The sequence below is a fragment of the Solanum verrucosum genome, unplaced genomic scaffold (genome assembly GCF_900185275.1).
Source record: "Solanum verrucosum unplaced genomic scaffold, falcon-dt-bn FXZP01000113.1, whole genome shotgun sequence".
Classification (NCBI taxonomy): Eukaryota; Viridiplantae; Streptophyta; class Magnoliopsida; order Solanales; family Solanaceae; genus Solanum; species Solanum verrucosum.
Window position 1 is genome coordinate 583,810 of NW_026020105.1, and position 25,095 is coordinate 608,904.

The following is a 25,095-nucleotide window of genomic DNA, read 5'->3' on the forward strand; positions in this document are numbered from 1 at the left end:
ACTGAAATTCCGTCTCCACAGCAACACGTGTATGAAAAATGTGGATTGAATTGGTGAGAGTGAGAGCAGAAGAAACTGAAGAGGTAGCTTACCTCAGTGGATTTCACACTTGACGGAAAGAGCAAGGAGAGTGAAGTAACTGAAATTAATTTTGGTGTTTATATAAGTAAGAACAAAAACATTATACTACTTCCACGTGTCCATTTTACATGTCATATTTATTTATTTATTTATTTTAGCTCACTTAATTAAATTTATCTTTATTTATTTTTCAATTAATCTTAATTTAAGCATTGTTAAATCTCTTTATGATGATATTTCATTATAACGGACTGATTTTCTTCAAAAAGTAATTTTTTTTATGTTATTTACTTTTGTATAATAATATTCTACCTATAAAAACAATAAAATTCATTATAACGGTATATTCTTTGTAAAACCATAGGTTGGATTGATTTGGTTTTTCATTAAAAATAATTTAACCTAATATGTTGATTTATTAAATTTATAAACCAAAATAAACTAAGATGAAATTGATTTTTTCGATATTTCAACTTCAATCGGTTCTTTCGAATTTCTTAAAATTACGCAATAATTGGAAAATTGATCAAATATATTTCACTTTTACCTAGGTGATAAATGTTAACTAAATATGAATCTTCAAATTGATGGGTAATTTTCACATGAGTACAAAATATTTTTATTTGATAAGTGTTAATGCTCCCAGATGTTTTGATAATCTCCTCACAAGTGTAGGGACCTGGTCCTCTACAGAGTATGCTCGTCCAGTGTCATATATTGTACAGCTGGAAAAATTGTCTACGTTAGAAAGTTGGTGGAATTGCAGTGTACTACACCAATCAGAAGCGACGAGATTGTTTGTACGTTGGATAATAATTTTTCATGACTAATATATTCAAATACAAACAACAAGATTATTTATTCATTCAAAAAGAGAGAGTTTCAAGCTTCAAAACCGCAGGGAGCTGATAGAGTGCTTCATTGTTTACTGTACCAGTTGTTATTTGAATTGCTTGTAATCGTGCTTATATTGTAGGAATCGTTTTGTTTGTGTTAGAAACGTTTCAAGCTTGTGTGAATCATTGTAAGAACTTAATTGTGAGTAACTTGGTGTCTTACACCAAAAGTCTATATTAATCAGTCTGGATTAGTATAATGGGCAGTGTTGTATATGCTTAGGCTCGTTTAAGTAATAGGTGTTATTACTTAGTTTGGAAAATAGAAGGTTAATTCAAGTTGTAAACTGTATTTTACTTTTCCTTGGAGAAGATTAGTGAATGCAGTTCAAAAATCCCTGTGAAACAGATCATGGTTTTACTCCCTTGAGCAAGGAGGTTTCCACGTAAAGTTGTGTGTACAATCTTTACTTTCAGCATTTATTTACATTAAGTATTTATCTACTGTTATCATTATAAATTGTGTTGAGGACCTGGTCCCATCAGAGCTAAGTGGACCCATACATTCCAACAAGTGGTATCAAAACTTGACTTTTCAATTTGGATAACACCAAGAAAAGAAAATATCCTGAAGGAATAGCTGCTCCACTCAACTTGAAGGAAGGCCAGTCTTCTACCAAACCACCCCGTTTCAATGGACAGTACTATGGGTGGTGGAAGAATCGTATGCATGACTACATCAATGTTGAAGACACTAAGCTGTGGGATGTAATCCTAGATGGACCATACATCCCCACTAAGGAAGTGAAAGATGGTGAACTCACTACAATAGTTGTTAAAACTAGAAAGGAGTATAATGAAATGGACAGGAAAAAGATTGAGAAAAACTATAAAGCAAAGAAGATTCTAGTGTGTGGAATCGGATCAGATGAGCTTGTGGGGAACACGTACACCCTAGTTATTTCTCTCATCTTGATAACAACCAAAATTGACTTTTGATTACTGATTACTATTAAATTCTTACAATTTGTTTCACAAAAAACCCCCCTTTAATTACTTATTTCTAGAAGTAATTTGACTAATTGAATAAAATTGTTGGTTAAAGTAAAGTCTAAACCATTTTCCTTGTGGGATCGACCCCAACCTACAAGTTGGGTTATTTACTTGATAACGATCGCTTATGCTTCTTTAGAGAGGTGTAATTTGAGCATATCAATGACTTCTCCAGGTTTACATGGAATATGTCTTTGCGGACTAAAGATGAGACGACAGGACTTCCGATCACTTTCGCCAAAGTTATTCAACTGAAAGTAAACTGCTAGATTGCTAGCATCAGATCTGATCATGGCACAGAGTTTGAAAACTCTCAAATTGAGGGATTTTGTGGTGAAAATGGAATGAACCACAACTTCTCAGCACCAAGAACTCCTCAGCAAAACGGAGTTGTTAAAAGAAAGAACAGAACATTGGTGGATATTGCTAGAACTATGATGATTGATTCAGGGCTTGCAATGAATTTCTGGGCAGAGGTAGTCAACACAACATGCTATGTCACAAACAGGTGTCTTATCAGGTTTGTGATCAAGAAAACACCTTATGAATTGCTCAATGACAGAAAACCTTCATTGCTCATCTCAAGCCATTTGGATGCAAATGCTTTGTACTAAACAATGAAAAGGATGACCTTGGCAAGTTTGATGCCAGAAGTGATGAAGGGGTGTTTGTTGGGTACTCTTCTACAAGTAAGGCTTACTGGGTTTATAACAAAAGAACTCTATGTGTTGAAGAGAGCATGCATGTAGTATTTGATGAATCAGAAAAAGGGGATAAACACAAAGAAGACCATGAACTCGAGGAGCTGATCAATAGAAAACAGGATAATCAGGATGCAAAGGAAAATGGTGCAGATCACACAGGAGTACATGGTCCCTCTGGTTCAGCTCAGGAGGTATTATCTCAAAATCCAGAAGATGATGAAGGTGAATCTGATGTCGAAAAAGAAGAAGAGATTACCAGAAAGTCCGGATGGAAACATCAATCCTCACATCCATTGGACAATCTTATCTCTCCACTCGACTCTGGAATACAAACTAGATCCAGAGCTAGAAATCTAGTTGCATACTCAGCCTTCAAATCATCCATTGAGCCCAAGAATATCAAAGAAGCATTGCAGGATGCAGATTGGGTAACATCCACTACAACATTTTAGTCCTACGGCCACACTAAATCTTGACAACGCTTGTAAAGTGTTGCCTAAAATATATTTGGGTACGCTTATAAAGTGTAGCCTATGTTTTTAGATTTTGGCTTCAGTTGTATTGGCAACACTTATAAAGTGTATTCTTTAATGGCATAGGCAACACTTTATAAGCGTTGTTACATTATGATTTAATTGGGAACACCTATTTACACATATGACCACACTTTAAAAGTATATTATTTTTATAATTGTAAAAACAACACATTACAAGTGTTGCCTTAAAGTTTTCAATTAAATATTATATTCCCTCCAACATATTTTTAACTCTCCCTCCAATTTTTCATTGGCCAAAAAATAAATAAATTATAAAACATAAAAACCTTTCAATTGTCAGGTCTTTGCCCTAAATAAGAAAACCTCTCAAATGCTCATAAGAATATTGTTTGTCCCCATTCTGAAATTTCTCAAAGGCTCACAAATCAACATGTAATTCTTTAATCAATACATTATGTAATGATTTTTCACAAAGAAAATTGTAGAATGGTTTCAAGAAACTCTTGAGTTTTTTTCTCAATTTTCAGATTAATGATTGTTCATCAAGGATAGAACGAAAATACCTCATATTTTTCTCATTTTTCATCAGGGATAGAACGAAATGCTTCACTTAAGAAGTTGATGTCTTAAAGTTGCATCCCATTGAAAGGATTTTGTTGGAGTAGAATTTATCAGGTAGAAATTTCTATCTTTGAATGTCCGAATTTATTCCATTTGGGTTTATTGCGTGCGATTATAGATTTGGTTTGTGGGTTTTGATTTTATTGTGTTGTTGATACGATTTGTGTTAATTTTTGGGAGTCTAGCGTGTAATATAATACAATTTTTTGTGATATTGATACGATTTAGTATACGTTTGTGTTTCTTCGTCTTTACTAGTTTGTGGAACTTGAGCTTCTTGTATTGACTAGAAAGAATTCTATCTTGTAATAGTATTACACTCTCAGATAACAAAGGATTTCTCTTTGTTCAGATATATTTTTCTTTACCCATAGGAAAATCAGACCAATTGAGGGTTTTTTTGTGTGCAACTTCTGGACAAATTCCACATTCTAAAGGGTATCCAGTTTATCTGGTAAATCAGATGACATTGTTGTTGTTTTCTCAACCTCGATGAACTTCTCTATCCTATATAAAATGTGTTATCAGGAAAATCAAAAAACTTCTGCATTCCAGTTCTAAAGGGTTTAAAAGGTATTCAAATTGACAATTTTTTGTGTCCAAAAATGCTTCTACGTTATCAGGTAAGACTCAAGAAGAATCATGTGTTGGTTAAAAGGACAAGAAGTGATTAAATATGGTACAGCGAGAGTGTGATAGTATAAATTATCCATATTGCTTTACCAAAGTAATACCCTATACAACATAACATAACAAATAAAACTGATGAATACACAAATATTAAAAATTAGTTAATCATTTACGCCCATGTATGTCCTTGCTCGCAAATACTAATCATTTCCTCCCCTTTCATTTTAGGAAATACCTCTCATAATGTATTGCGTTGTGTCATATCTTTTTTAAGACAAAGTAGTAGAAAAAGAAGTTAAGCTAATATTGTCTTCACTGTTCAGAGTGCGCTAAGGCTTTTAGCCACACCAACTACGTAAAAGAAATAGAGTAAGGTAATCTAATTGATATTTTAACATAAATCATCTCCTAATCATGACATCGATCTGTAGCTACATTTTTTAGATAGTGTATTCTCACAAGTTTCACCTTGAACAAATCCATCTATGTGTAGTAAGTTATCTTTATACATGTTTACTTTGTCTTCTATGACTCCTTATATAGCTGTAAAGTTAAGAATTTGTCCTGAACAATTTTTAGAGCCTCATTTTGAGCAGCTTTGACACAAAATTAGCTAATGAATATAACTAAACATTTTTACATTTAGGGTGCTAAACTTATTAACTGTAATGCTTCTATCTGGATTTATTGTACTTCTTCTTGTCACTATTAGAATGGAGATTGTCCTTAAAATTCAAGTTTCTGATTATAGTTGACGCTACATTTTTATGGCTTCTTTTTTGGGATGAATCAAAAGGGGTAGGCAACTTATATGAATTTTCCTTTCTTTCAATGTTGTCTTCATTTAATTTTGCAGGTGCTCTAATCGTTTGTCCTGCTTCATATTTCGGAGTAGCATGGTAAGGTTACATCTGTTAGTTTTTTTTTTCGGACCAGAAATATATTCCAGAGATTTACACGAATATCATGATTTTGATCACAAACCAGACTAGGAAAAAATATGTCTGGAACCCATCAAGAGCTCAATAGTTAAAAGCAACTAAACGGCAAGGTTCTAAGCTAACTACCTCTGAAAACATGCCCCGCATCAATGACGACATTCCATTCCCTGCCGCATGTTGCTGCTGCTATGGAGGTTCCGGTAATTCCCTATGAAAGAATAGAGATGGAAATTTGTTACATCTTTCAACCCTCCAATGAAAACAAACTTTTTGTTGTTTATTATTACTGTTGTCCCCTTGTGAACAAGGACCCAGCCGCTGGAACACACATTTGCTTCCATCCATTTCCATTACCTTTGTAATTTTGAATGTTCAATCCTACTCTCTCTTTTAATTTGTGAGTTTCTCGGGCTTCTGATGTGATCTTTGGGAGACAAACTCAGTGAAATTTGAAAATTCAAGCTTCTGATGTGATCAGTGGATATAAACTCAGTGACTCTTTGTTTCTTTTTCAGTACATGATTTACCATTCTTTTTTATTGGTGATAGTTTTATTCATTGCTTTCATTGCTGCTTTTGGCTTTTGCTTTTCTTTTCTTAATTCTCCTTAAATTGGTGGGCGCACGGGCATTGATCATCTAGTGATATTTTCTTTATGAGGTTTGCACTTCTACTCTTGGCTATGTCTATATGTTGTGTGAGTTTATGTGTTATTTCTTTCTTTTATACTATATATGTTTCTCACTTTGTGTCAAGAAGCTTCCCATTAGTACTACTACCTGATTTTAAATAATAAAACTTATCATATCTGTTAGCAATCAGTAATTGGAGAGTGTGACTCCACTGTCTTTTATCACGTACGCCTTCTTCTTCTTATTCTTTTTGTTCTTCTTGTGCAAGTGTGAGGAAATGTCAAACATATTTGTTTTGAATTCATGATCGTTGTCGCTGGACTATTTTCTGGAAGGGATGCTAATATGTTTTTGGCTCTTGATTGTAGTCGTTGTTTTGGTTGCTGGGAGAGAATAATAAGAAACAATAATCAATTTTTTTTGGGAAAAGATGTTAGATTGTTTGTTAGGAGGAAATGATAAGAAAAGAAGTAAGATTCTTACATGTCACTGAATTGTTTGCTAGGAAAAGATATTAGATTTTTTTCAGCAGTTGGTCGTTGTCATAGGACTATTAATTTTGTTTGAAGGGGATGATTCTTACATGTCACTGAATTGTTCTCAATTTCTCTAGGGTTTTCTGTGGATAGCAATGTATTGGAGAAGAAACAATGGCATCTGTGTCGACTGGAATGCATCTGCGTTTGGAAGCTCGGATTTTACATCGCCAACTCCATCAATGGTGGCATTGATATGTATGGAGCTATGGCATGCGTGTGTTGGATCGTTAATTTCTCTGTCGAAGATGTAAGTATACCTACCTCTAGATTACTTGGAACATCTCTCTAAGTATCCGTCCATAGTTTTCTCTTCTTAGTGACAATTTTGTTGAAAATTTGGTTCGTGAGTGAACTTAAATTTCAGGTAACACTCTGATATGTTCATGATTTTCTCAACCAAACAGTGATCTTATAGTGTTTATTCTCTGTGATATGAAGGTGAGGCGACCAGATAATGGCAGCAAAACATTGAGTGAACTTAAATTTCAAGTAACACTCTGTTCATATGAGATCACTGACTTCATCCTTTTTCTCGGCATTTGGTATTGACTTGTTTCTTGCCACTTCGGATAGAAGATTACTTGGATGTGGCTATCCTGTTCCAATAAACGTTATGGCACCTGTATTGGAATTAGAATTACGCAGACTTATACTACTTTGTGTTTCTTCTTACATCTACATAATCTGTATTTTTCTTGATAATGTTCGTTTTTGTTGTAAATCTGAGATTATATCTTGAGTTCTCTATGACTAGATCTGTTATATTGCGTTTGTATGTCATGGGATTTAATTGCATTATTAGCTAACTCCATCGTTATGAATTGTCAACACACTTTGATGATACTTTGTGAATTCCTTTAGTGAACTGTATGTCCCAAAAGTTTGTGGAACTATGATTTTGGATCTTTTCTTGACAAATTCTTGTGTTGATATTTGTAATACCCATGGACTAAGCAGTTAGTTTCTGAACACCAGAGTAGTATTTCCTCATTATGATCGTTGTTTGGTAGAGTGTATAAGTAATGTTTGTATTAGTTATGTTGAAATTATTTCTTATGCATTTTTAAGCCGGCTAGGCAATGGCATTGCTTCGCCATCCTCTCCTCGTTTCCGTCATGCCCGAAATAAGGACTCACCTCCCATCTTCATGGATTGAATTGAAGAGGATCTTCATATTTGGTAGGATTTAAGTGCACAGCTTGAGATTACACCATAATTGCCCAACAAGCTGGAATGGTATACCCTGCATCACAAATGATTTTTGTTATGTGACATGTTATATAAAGACATAATCAAGAAAAATAACTTTGTTTGGCCATGTTTCTTATTTAATTATCTTTTTTGGCTCCTCGTAGGGTTACTGATACTGGTTTCAGAGTTAAAGGGTTACATTATGATGGTAGTTTGTTTTGTGTTGGGAACTTGGTAATGTCTTGGCATCCCAAAAAACTTTCGGAGGTTACTTTTGCTCCTCATTATATAGAGACTTTTCTTGCCTTTATTTCTAGTAACGTACTAGAAGTTGGTTAGACATGGGAAAACTATTAATAGATTTATATATATTGAACTAGCCAATTAAAATGGTTCAGTCTGGTTTAGCTTGTGGTCGATTAGAGTTAAGGATGAAGATACCCAGTAGCTCAGTGGATGACCAAAGTGACAGCAGGGTGCAAGAATGTGATATTCCTCTTTAAGTGTCCAATTGCTTAAAAAGGGAAGTTCTATCATATGTCAAACAAGAACAATAATTACATGGATCTAGCTTTTTTGCATTTTCATATGCAACTTTTCCTTGTAAAGGTCTGCAAAGCTAAAAAGTTACTCATATCTTCACTTGCTCCATATACAAGAGTAAAACTCTCATTTTATAACTTAACCAGGTCAAAGTGAGAAATTTTTTGAAGGGTAAAGGAAGTAGTTGTCCAGAACTCTTGTATTACATATGTTTGGACATTTTGTTGTGTCACAAAGTCCAACTCTTTAGTTATATTGCCTGGACGTCATTTATGAAAGGTCTTTCCCCTTAAAAAGACCCAATTGTTTCCTTTTACACTTTGGTTATACAGTCTCATCTGACATGACATTGGTATGTGGCATGCAGCTTATCTATCTTCCAGATAGTGCATCCAGTTCTAGGTGAGTAGCAGTCAGTCTATTATTGAAGAATACTATGCTCAAGTCAATTTGATCTCATTGAAGTGGATGATGAAGAGTTTTTGAACTATTGTAGAAGTTTGAAAACATTATGTTTGATTTTGTGAAATATATTCATTGCTAGCATATATTGAACTATTGTAAGAGTACTTTTTGAACTATTGTGTACACATATGTAGAATATTGCTTTATAAGTATGTGTATGTACACAAGACATACTATCTTTTGAATTTTATAGCAAATCTATATATTTGAATTACTTATTAGCCAATTTAATGCTTCAGATTATTTATTGCAAAATAATATTGGTGTTTTTAATTAGAAATTGTGGCATATAAATATTTTATAGCCAAAATAGTATTACCACACTTAAAAGTGTAGCCATAGGGCTGTAAATTATGGTATGCACATGAGCAAGGACTACACTTCAAAGTGTTGTCATACATTAGATAGAAAAGGCAACACTTTAAAATTGTTGTCATACATTAGATAGAAAAGGCAACACTTTAAAATTGTGGGCAAAAAGGAAGCAAAGGACACGCTTAAAAGTGTAGTTGTATGAGATATAAATGTTGCTATATAAGGTACATCAAAGCGTGGCCATTTTGCCTTTTAGGCTACGCTTTTAAGCGTAGCTGATAAGCCTAAACTCTAAGGTTACGCCTCTTTCGGCCACCCCTGTTAAAGTGTTGCTTAAAGTCCAAAAGTGTAGCATTTTATCAAAGGCCACACTTTTTGCTAGTTTAGGCTACACTTTACTGGGGTGGCCATAGGCCTAAAATGTTGTTGTGATCAATGCAGGAAGAGCTCCATCAGTTTAAAAGAAGCAAGGTGTAGCACCTGGTCCCTATACCACTCAACAGGACCATTATAGGGACAAGATGGGTCTTCAGAAACAAACTCGATGAGCATGGAACCATCACTAGAAACAAGTCAAGACTTGTAGTGCAGGGGTACAACCAAGAGGAGGGAATTGATTACCATGAAGCATTTGCACCTGTAGCTAGAATGGAAGCTATTAGGATTCGGATAGCCTTTGTTGCCTATATGAAATTCAAGTTATTTTAGATGGATGTCAAGAGTGTTTTCTTGAATGGAAACTTGAAGGAAGAGGTGTATGTGAAACAGCCCTCAGGCTTTGAAGATGCAGAGCTACCAAATCATGTGCTGAAATTGGATAAAGCTTTGTATGGCTTAAAGCAAGCTCCCAGAGCTTGGTATGAACGCATGTCAAAGTTCCTCCTCGCCAATGGGTTCAAAAGAGGTAAAATTGATAAAACCTTGTTCTTAAAATCCAGAGGTAAGTAGTTGTTGATTGTGCATGTATATGTAGATGACATCATCTTTGGAGCCACCTCAGATTCACTGTGCAAAAAGTTTGCTGATTTTATGAGTAGTGAATTTGAAATGAGCATGATGGGGGAGCTCACCTTCTTCCTAGGTCTGCAAATCAATAGTCTCCTCAAGGCACCTCAATATGTCAAGAGAAGTATATAAAATAATTGCTCAAAAAATTCAATCTAGTTGAGGCAAAAGTTCTTGATACTCATATGAGCACAAGTGTGAAACTTGACTTGGATGAAGATGGTGTTGAGGTCAATTAGACCATGTACAGGGGAATTATTGGGTCACTCATGTACCTCACTGCAAGCAAGCTAGACATAGTCTTCAGTGTAGGGATGTGTGCAAGGTTTCAAGCAGCACCGAAGGAGTCTCATCTGAACAAAGCAAAACGAATTCTGAGATATCTGAAGGGAACTCAGGACCTGGTCCTCTTCTATCCTACTGGTGACTCATTTTATCTTATTGGTTATGCTGATGTTGATTATGTAGGTTTTCTTGTTGATCGAAAAGCACATCAGGCATGACACACTTCCTATGATCATTACTGATTTCATGGGGGACCAAGAAGCAAAATTTTGTGGCTTTGTCTACATCAGAAGCAGAATATGTGGATGTTGCATCCTGTTGTGTACAACTACTGTGGATCAAGCAACAACTAGAAGACTTTGGTATACTCACAGACACTATTCATCTTATTTGTGATAACACTAGTGTAATGAACATGGCTAAGAACCCTATTCAGCATAAGAAGACAAAGCACATAGTTATGGAGCATCACTTTCTGAGAGACAATATTAAGAAGCAAAATGTGGTGATGAAGTTCTACAAGACTGAAGATCAGTTGGCTGATATCTTTACAAAACCCTTGAGTAAATAATGTTTCATCAAAAACAGGTTGAGACTTGGGATGCACAAGATCACCTAATTCCTTGACAAGTTTGCACAAAATCTTCCACTTTATTATGTTAAAGAGTGCATGTATCTATGCTTATTATAATACATGTCATTTAGGAATTCACTTATGATACCTTAATGCAGGTATACACTCATGGCATGATGGCTGAAGGGAAAATTTAATCATACAGACAGGGTTGCATATAAATTGGGACCAGGTCCCTACGAGGTTAGTATCATTTATATTATACTGTGTGTCTGTCAACATCACCGCCACATGTCCTCTCTCTGTTCATCGCGTCAGTTTCAGATGTCTTTTTGCTTTAAAACCAAAGGTCGCTACTATTGGGGACCCGATACTCTTATGGCTTTATATAGAACTATTTTTGGTGAATCAACTACTTTAATCTCTTCGAAAATTTCTCTTTCTGATTCACTAATCTTTTCTTCAAGTGTTTTCTCTTTTCTTCCAAAAATGACTAACTCTGAATCTTCTTCAAAGCTTCCTATCTCCCAAGAGGTTGAAAACCATAGTTCATTTAACTTCTCCATTCCTCCTCCAGACGAGTCTCTCTCGACTCCAGTCTGTGGAGTTGGTGAAATGGATGAATCCATCACTCTGCCGACTAAAGTCATGGCCTCCCCTGTGCTTCCTTCTAAGGATATTTTGGCATGTTCCCCCACCCTGGTCTTATCCGGTGAAAAGTCCCAAAACTCAGAGGCGCAATCTGTGGCAAAACCTAGTCGGTTCTATGGTTGTTTCATCTACTATGTCTGAGAGACTTTTTGAAGGGGATTTGCCGGAGGAAAAGGGTCCTGAATCATGTATTCTAGCCGTAGGGGCAGAACTGGTAGTCGTTCAAAGCTTGGCCTCACTTCGAGGAGATGTTAAACCCAATCTACTGGAGCCTGAACTGGGATCACCAGATCAGGTCCTTCACAGAGATCAACCCATATTTGACCAAACACCTAGATCTTTTTCCGCAGAGAGCGAAAAGGAAGAGGAAAAAGAGGTTTGATTAAAATGGAGCACAAAGGGGGTGCGAGGAGGAAATAGTTTCACAATGGATGTTCCCAATTTGGAAACAATCAAAGGCACTCCTGAGGCCGCTCTTACTGTTGAGGACGCTGAATGTGCAAAAGAGAGAAAAAAAAAAAGAAAAAGGAAAAGGAAAAGGAAAGTTTGTTGAGACTCACTCAAAAGGAGGAAAGGGAGAAGTATATGACAATAAGTATAACCCAGAAAGTTATGGGAAGTGCAATTACTGCGAATGCAATCCAAACGGAGAGAATAAGAAAAAAGAGACAGAAAGGGCAATAGCTTCAAGAACCCACCTCAACTCATGTGCCTATTGGAACCAGTGAGACTGAATCCAATGATATCAATGCACATGTAACGAAACGAAGAAAGGAAGCTGAGGCTGAAAGGGTTAAATCAAAAGGAAGTCAGAAGATTGCAAAGAATTCTCCTATCAAATGGGAGAAAGTTAGAAAAAAGGTGGCTCGAAAATCAAAACCCGTAAAAGGACCAGGTCCCAGGGTTCAAAAACAGAGTGAAGAAAAGGAAATGACAAGGGAGGAGCGGATAACGGCAATGGAGAACTAGAAGGTTCTGAATGGCAGAGTACTTGACCCTGACATTCTAACCAAATTTAGCAAGTCAAATATATTTTATACTATCTTCATTCAAGGTTGGAACCATCTCTTTGAACCTCCAGTTCCATAATTGCACGAACTAGAGGTGCGTGAATTTTTCTACAAAATGGAACTTCTAGAAGGTGGTGGAATCACGACTACTGTCAGGGATATTGAAATTTGTCTAGATGAAGAAATATTGGGGATCATTTTAGGGGTGCCTATGGAAGGAATTCGAACGATTGAAGGTTGTAAACCATCTAGTGACTTCACAAAACTTGCCACAAAATATGGAGATGTCAAGCGTGCAGGGTTACTGAAAAACTTTCTCAAAAGGGAATATCAGTTGTTTTTTGAGTTCATCAACAAGGTGTTGGTGCCAAGAACTGAAAAGAGAACAATGGCATCTGCTGCTGATCTTTTTTTCATGGAGAAGCTTGATGAACTTGAAGGGATCAACCTCCCTGCCATTATGTTGGAACACATGCACAAGGTAATGACTTAGAAAAAGGCAAAACATGGGATTCCATATGGTTATTTGTTGAATTTTGTAATCAATCACTTCGAAATGCCTTTGGGAAGAGGAGTATCAGGTACCACCAAGCATATGTTCAATGCAGCCACCCTGCGGGAATGTGAGTGTGTCAAAGAGAAGGCAAAAGGCAGATCACAGGTGGCAAATGTTCTGGAGTAGCAAGCCTCTCTTAAACGTGAGGTATCTGATCTCATCGAAATCTTAAATGATAAGGAGGTTGAGATTGTGCAACTGAAGTCTAAGTTGCAAAAGGTTGTCTTAGAAGGATGCGGTACCTCTAAGGTGGATGAGCAGGTGGTCCAACAGTTGAAGGATGAGAATGCAATGATGCTGAAGACAAATGCCTCACTCAATGAGGAAGTTAAGGCTCTCAACAAGCAACTCATCCAGGCTCATGAGAATGCAAATGAATGGATGTTGCTGCTAATGTGCACCGTAAATCCCCATCCCCCTCCATCCTAAACGAGTCCTACTTACCTAGTTTCTTCTTTTTCAACTCTGAATTAAAACTCTTATGGCTATGTGTTGTTTTGACTGACTGTTGTGGTCAGTTTTGGTGATCTAATGTTATTTGTTTTTATGCCCTGTTTATAGTGTGGTTTCATATTCTCTTTCTGCTTACATGCACATATTTTGTGTGGCCTATGGCTCTGATTTCTTCAAATGCTTGCATATAATTTGAATTTGTTTACTGCTCCGCCTTTTCAATGATGTCAAAAGGGGAAATTTTGTTATAAGCTGGTTGTGGAATTAGGGGTAATGAACTAAGGGGGAATATGTTACAAGGGGAATTGAACTAAGGGGGAACACATTGTTATTGCTGATGGATATTGAAATAAAGGGGCAATTCGTGAATTTGTTGTTTCATTGAATGAATATTGTTACACTCACTGAGGCTTTGTGTAGGTTGTTTGTCATCATCAAAATAGGGGAAAATGATAAGTGTTAACGCTCCCAGATGTTTTGATGATCTCCTCACAAGTGAAAGGACATGGTCCTCTGCAGAGTATGCTTATCTAGTGTCATATGTTGTACAATTGGAAAAGTTGTCTGCGTCAGAAAATTGGTGGAGTTGCAGTATACTACACCAATCAGAAGCGACGAGGTTGTTTGTATGTTGGATAATAATTCTTCATGACTAATATATTCAAATACAAACAACAAGATTATTCATTCATTCAAAAAGAGAGAGTTTCAAGCTTCAAAACAGCAGGGACCTGATAGAGTGCTTCATTGTTTCCTGTACTAGCTGTTATTTGAATTGCTTGTAATCATGCTTATATTGTAGGAATCGTTTTGTTTATGTTAGAAACGTTTCAAGCTTCTATGAATCATTGTAAGAACTTAGTTATGAGTAACTTAGTGTCTTACACCAAAAGTCTATATTAATCAATCTGGATTAGTATAGTGGGCAGTGTTGTATCTGCTTAGGCTCGTTTAAGTAATAGGTGTTTTTACTTAGTTTGGAGATTAGAAGGTTAATCTCAAGTTGTAAACTGTATTTTACTTTTGCTTGGAGAAGATTAGTGAATGCAGTTCAAAAATCCTTGTGAGAGGTCGTGGTTTTACTCTCTTGAGCAAGAACCCATGTAAAGTTGTGTGTACAATCTTTACTTTCAGCACTTATTTACATTCAGTATTTTTCTACTGTTATCATTATAAATTGTGCTGAGGACCTGGTCCCATCAGAGCTAAGTGGACGCATACATTCCAACATTATTGAAATATCAATATTCAATATGATAAGATTCAAGGCCATAGTTATCTAAACACAAATTAAGATATTTACAAGTAGATTGTTAACTTTCGACCTGATGAAACTGTGAATTTCGATTCGAATACAAAATAAAAAAATTATAATTTTTACAAGTCCAAATCAAATAATATATCTAAATATTGAAAAGTATAAACTAATTTAAAATATATTAACAAAGAAGATTACAATTAAGAAAATTATGTATTGAAAAAATAAAATTATATATATTATGTATGTTTGATTCTGGCTCAGATTAACTTTTCTTTTTAATATCAAACTAAATCGAAAGTGATCGAATTTTTTTCAACGTCAAATCAATTAAATCAAACCACAAGTCGATTTTTATCTTTGATCTGACTTGGTTTATCATTTTGGAGTGGCTTGACGGTTTGGCAAGTACATAAAATAAAATATTAATATATTAATGATAATAATCATTAATGTCATACATACAATAAATTTCAAGTAAAAATATTTAAAATGAAATAAAAATCATACTTAAATAATACTCATCAATTATTGTTGAGCCGTAATTTAACTATTTCTAGAAAAATCACCTTTTGAAATGTTCTAAGTATAAAACAATTTGAGAAAAATACTTAGAAAAGAGTCGTCACTTAATTTTTTAAAGAAATTAAGAAAAATTATAATTTTCAAAGATTTAAACAGAAAAAATCATTTGAAAATACCAAAGAAGGTTCGTGGTTCAGCATTTGAAGTGCCCGCTAACATGCCGCTGACCTGCGACTTGACTAAAATATATTTTGACTATTTTTAGGAAAATGGTTTAACATAAAAGAAAATATGATAATTTACAATATTTAGTTAACTCTGAAGAATAGTTAAATAACGAACATTTTATATTTCATTTTTTACTTTATTAGAGAATGAGATCCAAAATGAAATATTTGAATTAAATTACAAGTGATTAGAATATTAATATAAAACTAGATTAATTAGAATTTATTTGATTCATTTTAAACCAATTTAATAAATTAAAACATGAAAATCATTTCTTATTAATTGACTAAACCTTTTGAGAAAATGACTAAGTAAGTATTTATAATAATATTTTACACTGCTAGATTAACTTTGAGAAAGTAGTTAAACAAAGAGCAATTTTTATTTTTTTAAGAAAATGGGACCTTAATTGAAATATTTGAAGTAGAGACAAGTAATTAGAATTTTAACGAAACTAAATTAGTTGGTTTTTATTTGAGTCATTTTTTGGTTTATGAAAAACTATTTTAAACTAATAAAAAAAGTTTTGACTAAAGATTATAAATGAAAATACAAGAGTTGATAAAATAAGATTTGTTATAAACAAAACAACACAGAGAAATAGTTCGTCCTTTGGAGAATTCAATTAAGTTAATTAACAATTCTAAAGTTAGAGTTAAATAAAATTAGTTAGACATAATCAAAACAATTAGGAGAGTAAAAGAGATAATGAAATTGGGCCCCTTTTTGGGCCAACTTGGCTGCAAATTTTTGGGTTTTAACCCAATCCCCTTTTTGTATACATTTACTGTATATCAGCATGTATACCAGCTCTTTCCATGTATCTCCTGCTTCCAAACACCTGTATTTCGCCTTAGCCCTGTATTTTTGCGTTCGAACTGTATATCATTGTATATAAAATGTATAAAGTCCATTTTTTGACTTGTCAAGGCTTGCAATATCCTTTTCAGCCCTGTATTCAAACTATTGATCGCCATCACTTGCTTCACACATCAGTCCATTGGGACTCGGATTTAAATAAGACTCGAGGAAATGCAATTAGGCCTCAATGGCCCATTTGGAACGAAAAAGAAAGAGGGGCAATGGAGTTCGAGAAATTCACTCGAGATCACATGATACAAAAGTAAAAGAAAAGGATTAACGCATACTCGTGACAAAGAAACTTTAGGAATAAAACTTAATCAATAAAGAAGCAAAACACACTGATAGCAATGCAACTTATCAATTAATAAATACCATATGATATACTTATTGGAAACAAAACCATACTTCTAAATCAATAGCCAATTAACCAAAACCTTTTCCATGGCATATAGGGGTTACTAGAAGATCATTTTAACAAAACAAAAACTAAACAACTTCAACATCTAATGATAAAAAATAAAAAAATAAAAAACTTACAAGAAGCAAAACCCACTAGAAAATCCGGACGAGGAGCAGGGTGGGCGGTTGTTGCGGAGAAAGCTGTTGTTTGTTGACATTTTGGACTGTCGTGGCCTTGACCTTTTTGGGTTTACGTCTAGGGAAGAGGAAGACACTGGCAGGGGAGGGTTATGGCTATCGCTGTATGTATTGATGTTGACGGTGTATTGTATTGTTAGGAATTGTTGTGGGTTGGGTCGGTTATGCTGCTGATTGTATTAATATTTTGCTGGTGGGTTAATTGGCAATGCTGATGGGTCTTTATGGGCTGGGAATATTAGTGGGCTGGTTGGAATTAAGAATGGGAAATGGCAGCTAGAAATTTTTAAGAAACAGCCAAAAAGTGGTCTTACAAATGAGTTAAGGTAGGGCTAGAATTGTAATACCAAAATGGCCACAAGAATTACAATTATGGCCAATGGGAATTAAGAAGCTAGTCAAATTTAGTTAATTAAGTGAATTTGACTAAAATTTATTATAAGACGAATTAATATTGATTAATCAGCAAGCTTCTTAATTTCTACGAAATAAAATAATTAACTTACTTATAAACTAATTAACTCAAAAATATAAACTATTGATTAACTAAACTAAAACCAAATATTCAAATGAAATTAAAACTTTTTTGATATGATTTTCGAATATTCATAAAATATACTAACTATATACATAATTATTTTAAAAATTATAAAAAGTTACAAAACTTTTTAAAATAACTTGAAAAACATTTTGAATTTTATAAAGCTAATTATTTCAAATCGTTCGGAATTTAAGAAGCTCGATGATTAATATATATTGTGGAGGTCCAAAATTTGGTGTCAACAATTATGACCATACCTTCACGGGGAAAGGTAATGCACCTCTTTTACTTTCATACTCTTTATTATTTTGGTTAAATTGGTTAACAAATACTTTACTCTCTTTTTATATACAAAAGCATTAAACTAATTTTTTACTTATTTTTATTTATAATAGTTAAATGAGATTTAAACATTAAATGTCACTACACATATATAACAATACTCAGTACTGAAAATGATCAAATACTATAAGAAATAGTTTATATATACCATTCGCTATACTTTCGATTCATATATACCTCTTCCGTTATACTTTGACTCATATATACCTTTAATTTTAATAGAGGAATACATGTCAACTTAAAAATCAAATAACTCATCCCCAATTTTAAATACCTAATTCCTTTGAAATCCGTCCATTTAACCTCTTTCCTCATTTGACCCATCTTCAATCAAACCCATTTGTATAAGTATCTTTTTTTTATCTAAAATATAACAATCCGTCCCGATTGTCATGAGTAGGTCAATGGTGAAAAAAATTGAGCTAGAAAACTTTTTGGATTGTGACTTAAAAATTCTAGACTAGGCTAGACCAGTCTTAGACGAAATATGAGCAAGGTGAGTTCTTAGGTCATTTGGAAATGGGTGAGGGTGATATGTCTAGGCTTGATTTATATTTTCTAGTAGCCAAGACATTAAGGAATCCATAGTTTACAAAATTAAATTCGGGTGACTAATATTCCTGAAATTGAACTTGCCGTGAAGGGGATAGTTTGGAACGTCAAGGGTCAAAGGTATATTATCAAATAGAGGCTTTTGGGGAGTAAAGGCAAGTCCATTACTCTCCTATCTTGTAAAGGCAAGTCCATTACTCTCCTGCTTTGTAAATTGATTTTTAAACCTTAGAATCTAGGATATTACACTTGGGGAAGAGTTTTGACTTGATTTAATAGTGGAAAAAGCCTTGTGTTAGGTAAAATGATCATGAATTGGCCTGAGGTTAGGATTTGATAATAATCCAAGTATTGTTAGGTCATTTGTAATTGATCGTTGTATTGGTTTTTTTGTTTTAGACCAAAAACAAGCCAAGACATTGAAAAAGGAGAAAACTCAGGTTCTTTGGAGTTTTCAAGAGGTTTGATTCAAAGTAGGTGGTGATTGTATGTTTTTCAATTTATGTATGTATGCAAGTCTACTACTTCATAGTACCACTTGTGCAATGTATGTTGGGGAAAACATTAGGAAGAATATGAAATGACATCATGTTGATAATCTTATGCAATGAACATGTGTTACTTTACTTGTGATTTCAAGTGTTATTGTTCATTGTGATTGTGGATGTTGCTTGTGATTGTTGGTTGGCTCGGGTATCACGTCGGTAATGAAATACTAACAGTTGGATCAGATACCATACCTGATATGAATACTAACACTAATTGGCTCGAGTACCGCGCTGACACACTAATAGTTAATGTATGAGTTCCATGAGAGGAACGGATATGTGCATCGTGGTTCCATGAGAGGACAAGATATGTGTAATTGTAATCATGTGAGACACATTTCAGGTATTAAGTGGTTCATAATAATGTGACTGGGAGTTTATGTGTTTGTGATTATTGTTACATGTGTTGGCTTGTGCTTTTATGTTGTAGTCATTTGTTTATATTCGTAGTTTGAAACTGGCTAGGTGATCCTACCAATATATACCATGGTAGTGTACTTATATTGCACTTGCTCTTTGCTTATTGAGTGCAAGACATATTCATGCGACTGATACGAGACCTCAGTTGAAGGAAGCATGATCTTTGAATTCAAGGATGAACTACTTTTAGGTTGTCATGGATTCTTCTACATCTTCTTGCCCATCTTTTAAGACACACACATTAGACTATTCGTCTATGTATTCTAGCTTTCGGGGTTGCATCCTCATTATTGACTAATTAAAGTTTTGGTACTATCACTTTCAGTTTCTAGAGGTTAATTTTCGCAATATTTTAACTATCAATTGAGTTTATGGAAACTCAATCCTTTATCAAATTTTAAATTGCTCTTAGCTATTTCTTTCATAATTTGGTTTTCATAACTAGTCTCTCACCTGAAGGATTAGGGTAAGTGTCACTCACAACAGTTTGAATCGCGACATAAAACCTCTAGTAAAATCAGTCTTCAAATACCACGAAAGCTCATTGTGAAACTCAAAGAGGAAGTGAAAAGTTCATACCATCTAAATTAGATCCTCAACTTCCGGCAATCAATAACCAGCAAGAGCATCCCACAATATAAAATGAACGACTTTTCTGGACAGAAATGATACAAATACCCTTTTTAAGGAAAGTTGCTAACATTAAAGGTTATAATCGGAAATTACAATTAAAGGAGATGGTGAGGAGGTTGCATAGCTTCTATTTTTCACTTCTATAGTACCCCTGGGTCTACTATTATTAATAAAATTACTTTATTTTATCCAAAAAAAAGAAGCAGTGCTTCTCACTTCCTCCTTAAATTTCACAATGAACTTTCTTAGCGATTGAGGACTGATATTAATGAAGATAACTTATGAAATTGAGTTTAATTTGGTTGAAGGAGGGTCACCTGAGGAAATGGACTAAATGAGTGGATTTTGAAGGAAATGGGTATTTAAAATTGGGGTCATGAGTTATTTGTTCTTAAATTGACATGTATGCCTCCGTTAAAATTAGGAATATATATGTATCAAAATATAATGAAAGGGGTATATTTAAACCGAGAGCATTACAAATGGTATATTTGGCCATTTTTGTACTCCCATAGCAATTATGAAATGTTCATATATATAAACATTTTCATTATAAAAAAGTAATTAATTGTACTTGTCTTCTTCATCACACTAGATAGTGGCTGTTCATGCGCGCACAAGCCCAATAAGCCTAGCTTTGTAGAGAGTCAGTAGTAGTAGACTTGGATTTAAGGCATCAGACGTGGCACATAGAATTTTGATTTTCTTTAAGTGAGATTTTTCATTGTTCCATATCGTTAGTACTTTTTTGTCCAATGTACTTGATCTTTGTTGAGACAGAATATAGAATTCTACTATATTAGAAGTGTCCAATGTCTGTTTCTGGTCATTTCAGTTCACAGTACCTAACTCTATGTTGCTCCAAGTGGTGGTATCCATGCCCTGGTTTCACCGACCTCCACCACTTCACTCTCATATATTGAATTGATAACAATACCCATAAATGATTGAAATATAGGGCAAAATGGACATACTGTTTTGTCATGCTCTAAATTTAGCGCTTGTATTTTGAAGCCTACCAGTCTACCACCATATATAACCATTAAGCTCAAATCAAAAGTGGACAAGAGCGGATAGAGTCGCGTTTTGATTCAAGGGATTAGGTGAATATTTCGATATAAATTTTGAAATTAAATTATATTTCATATTTCGAAATGGAATATCTTGATTTTGAATCAAATGATCCTTTAAAAAGGAGTTAATATCTCACATGGTCACTCAACTTTCAATAGTTCACTTAGAAAGTCACTCAACTTGTTTTGTAACTCAAAAGTCACTCAACTATTGATATTTCACTTAAAAAGTCACTCAATTATTGATATTTTACTTATAAAGTCACTCAGTCAATTTAAATAATTTTTCATTAAATTTTGTAAAATTACAAAAAATAATTACAAAAGTCACTCAACTATTGAAATTAATCTTTACAACATCTAAGACGATTTCTTCTAAATACCTCAGTTGTCACCTTGGTAATTAATTAAAAGACACTTTATTTTGTAAAGAAGACATCAATACGACAGTGTTGTATAATCTATGGTAAAAATAATTTATAAAATTATGTTTCATCGTAGGTTGATTTTTTATTTTTTTTTAATTTATAATTTTGATATATTTTTCCAACGGCTATTACGTGAAGGCTTTTGTGTAATTAGACTAGCGGTCAACTATACATTTAATTGCCTTTACATAGCAATTACAATTTTTTTTAAAAAAATAAAGCAAATATGACAAGTTAATTAAGTTACAATCTCATAGTATTGACTCAAATCCAATTAAATCAAGAAATTATAGAAAGTAATTTAGCAGTCTACCATGTTTGGATTAATTTGTCACAACGGTCATATTTTTCTTTGTAATATATAAAGCATATCACATCTAACAATGTTTCACTAAGACATAATATACAATAAACATTATTTTCTCCCTTCTCTTCTTTTCATTTGTTCTTTTATTCAACAACAAAAAAAAAAAATGGACCAGAATAAAATCACAAATGTGCAAGGTAACTATTTGGATTGACGTTGTTCACTTTTTTTTATTTAATTTTGGGTATACAAAATATCAGTTTAATTAAAGATGTTTTTTTTTTTAATGAATGAAAGGTGGTAACGCACAAATTGTCAAGATTGGAGGGGAGAGGAAACAAACTAGAAGAGCACTTAGCGTGATTAATCAGAATTTAGTCGGAGCTCATCGATATTCTTGTATTGTTAATAAGCGTGGATTATCAGAGTAATTCTTGTTTCAATCTTTAAATTATTATTTTTTGATGTGTTTTCATTTTATATAATTTATTTGGGGTTTTCTTTTTCTTGATTTCTGAACAAATGAGATCTATTACAAGAATTCTATGAAGTTTGACCATAAACGTTAAATTTTTTTATTTTATTTTTTTAATTTTGTATATAGATTTTAGTAATGTCAATGTCACTATTGCTTAATTATATTTTTGGTTAGTTAGCTAATACATAAAGTATAACTTTTTAATGAAGGAAATTTGGTGCTACACAAATTGGTACCTTACACCAACATTACCCTGAGGTACAAAATTTCGATCTCATATCACGTGAAAAGTTAAAACATAAAAGTTGATTTTTTTAAAAAAAAAATTTAAGGGTACTCAAATGATTTTGAACAGGAAAACAAGAAACCAAAACCAGCAATTGAAAATTTTACCATATGGGAAGAGCATGACACAACTGAAGCTCAACCAGTTCCTATGTGTTTGGAACAACCTGAAACATTCTCAAATGACAAGGTCGCACAAATTGTAAGAAAATTTATTTTTATTTTCCTTTTCTAGTGGTATTAATTTGTGTTGATGTTCTATACATACGTGATGATTACAAACTCATGAGCAGGAGGTTGAAATGGAGGATGTGTTTGAGGAGGCATTGATAGATATTGACAACGATGATGCAAACAACCCGCTTGCTGGTGTTGAATATGTGGGAGATTTGTATGCCTACTACAGGAAATTTAGTTATGCTCTTTGTTGTAATTATATATATACCAGCTAGAGGAATTGTCTTTCTTCTTAATCGAGCTTTGTCTGGTGGAATATGAGATGTTGAAGCATCCACCAACATTTATGGCTGCTGCGGCAATCTATACAGCTCAATGCACGCTTTATGGCGTCAAGGAATGGAGTAGAACCTGTGAATGGCATACAGGCTATTCAGAAGATCATTCACTTATGTGAGTCTCGAGTACAGTACTAATTACTTCGTTTTCCTACATTGTACGTAATTCTCATTTTCACCCACCGTAGATTGTTCTCATCATTTAGCTTCTTTTTAATTCTTTAGGGAATGCGCGAAATTGATAGTGAGCTATCACGAGAAGGCAAAAACAGGGGGCCTACTAATAGGGGTGCATAATAAGTATAACACATCCAAATTTGGCTATGTAGCAAAAGTTGAGCCAGCATATTTCCTGGTCCAACACTCATGATGAGTAACCAACTTTACACGATAACCATTAAACAACAGGATATATATCTTGTGCAAGTTCGAGTTAATGACCTGAAAGAAGTTACTAGCAATGTTATTTATAGATACAAAAATAATTAACTTAGCAACTGTTTGTTGCCCTAGTGGTGAATTTTGTTACTATTTATTTATTTTTTCTTGGAAAGCCCATGAGTTTGTTTTATTCATGTTCAATTTGGAAACATACCTGGTTATATTTTAATGAGGTAATGCAATTTATAGAAAAGCTACATCTTTGTTTCTGAAGTATATCATTTGATATTTAGATTTTTAATTTGTTACTTTGAGTAATGGTGCCACTAAAAATATTCATTCTCAATTTGATTATCCCCACGTTTTTCTTTGAAACGTCTCAAAGATAAAATATCAAACATTATGACATATGTCTATTGAAGATATTTATATATTTGTTACAACGTTTTGATAATATTTCAGCAGCGATGATGAACTCAAAAAGTTTTGTATTCAAGATTCAAATATTCGTATTTTCAACAATTTCAATCAACATAATATCAGGTTCGAATTTTTAAACTCACTTCAAAATATCAATAATAGTTAACTTTGACGTTTTATCTAAATTATAATAGTGAAGAAGAAGAAGAAACAATTTGGAGGGAGTTGTAGGGCATTTGTGCAAATAAAAAACATATATATAGTGCTATTTTTTAGAATTCAAGAGTCCTTATAATAGTCAATTGGTAGCAAGGCATGGTTTGAGTTCTTCTTGTGTCATTATTCAATTGCATTTTTTTTTCTTTTGTCAATACATCTTTCCTTATTTGCTACTTCCTCTATTTCAATTTATTTAATTTGATTCCGAGAATATATGAAGAGATATCTCTCTACTTTTTGGTGCATTTTTTAAAAGTCACACAATTTAAATATACTAAGAAAAAAACTTCATTTCGTTTAGCACATTATTATATTATATATTATATATCTTTTTGTGTGTGTTAGCTCGTGGCTATGAATTGATTTTCCTTCCTACAAATATATTTGATATTAGTCTTATTGGCTTCCAACGAGTACTTTCAAAATGCAATTATAGCAAGTTAGTTATAACTAACTTCAGGATTAGTTAGTTATTAACTTCTTAACAGTGCAGGGATAATTAGTTATTTTTAGCAGTACCTCTATATAAGGTACCTAATGTATCATTAATTACTATTGAAAAATAATACAAGAAGAATTACTTTCTCTTTCTGTAATAATCTTCTCCCTCAATTGTCTTCTCTTCTCTTCTTCCTCCTTCTCAATATTCTAGGGTTCTACCTACGGTAGAATTATAACATGGTATTAGAGCAGGGTCTATCTCATTCAATGTTGGGCCTCAAAAACCAAATTATCCATGCACCAGGTGCTAAGCACTGGGTGTGAGGTGGGGTGTTAAAAATGACAAAAGTTTCACATTAGTGGTTAATGACATGGGTGGTTGATGAGTCCTAGATTTTGACTCATTTAGGACTTTGTTTTGATAGTTTATAGTCCTTACATGCCTAATTTATGCTCCA

General features: G+C 33.7%; 2 protein-coding genes across 2 annotated transcripts; both read left to right on the forward strand.

The window, feature by feature from the left end:
* The first annotated feature begins 22,184 nt into the window (after positions 1-22,184).
* On the forward strand, positions 22,185-22,896 carry LOC125825268 (cyclin-B2-2-like). The gene is given in 4 exon segments (XM_049504619.1): positions 22,185-22,199; positions 22,201-22,325; positions 22,586-22,634; positions 22,732-22,896. Coding segments are annotated over 4 exon segments (354 nt in total).
* Positions 22,897-22,963: 67 nt separating this feature from the next.
* On the forward strand, positions 22,964-23,546 carry LOC125825158 (G2/mitotic-specific cyclin-1-like). The gene is made up of 3 exons (XM_049504494.1): positions 22,964-23,065; positions 23,110-23,291; positions 23,402-23,546. Exons 1-3 carry the CDS (start codon positions 22,964-22,966, stop codon positions 23,544-23,546), a joined length of 429 nt encoding a protein of 142 aa, XP_049360451.1.
* Positions 23,547-25,095: the final 1,549 nt, after the last annotated feature.

Coding starts and splice junctions, on each gene's coding strand:
- LOC125825158 (XM_049504494.1), top strand. CDS start 22,964: ATGGAGGATGTGTTTGAGGAGGCATTGATAGATATTGACAACGATGAT. Junction 23,066..23,109: donor GAGATTTGTATGCCTACTAC/AGGAAATTTAGT, acceptor TATATATACCAG/CTAGAGGAATTGTCTTTCTT. Junction 23,292..23,401: donor TCAGAAGATCATTCACTTAT/GTGAGTCTCGAG, acceptor TTAATTCTTTAG/GGAATGCGCGAAATTGATAG.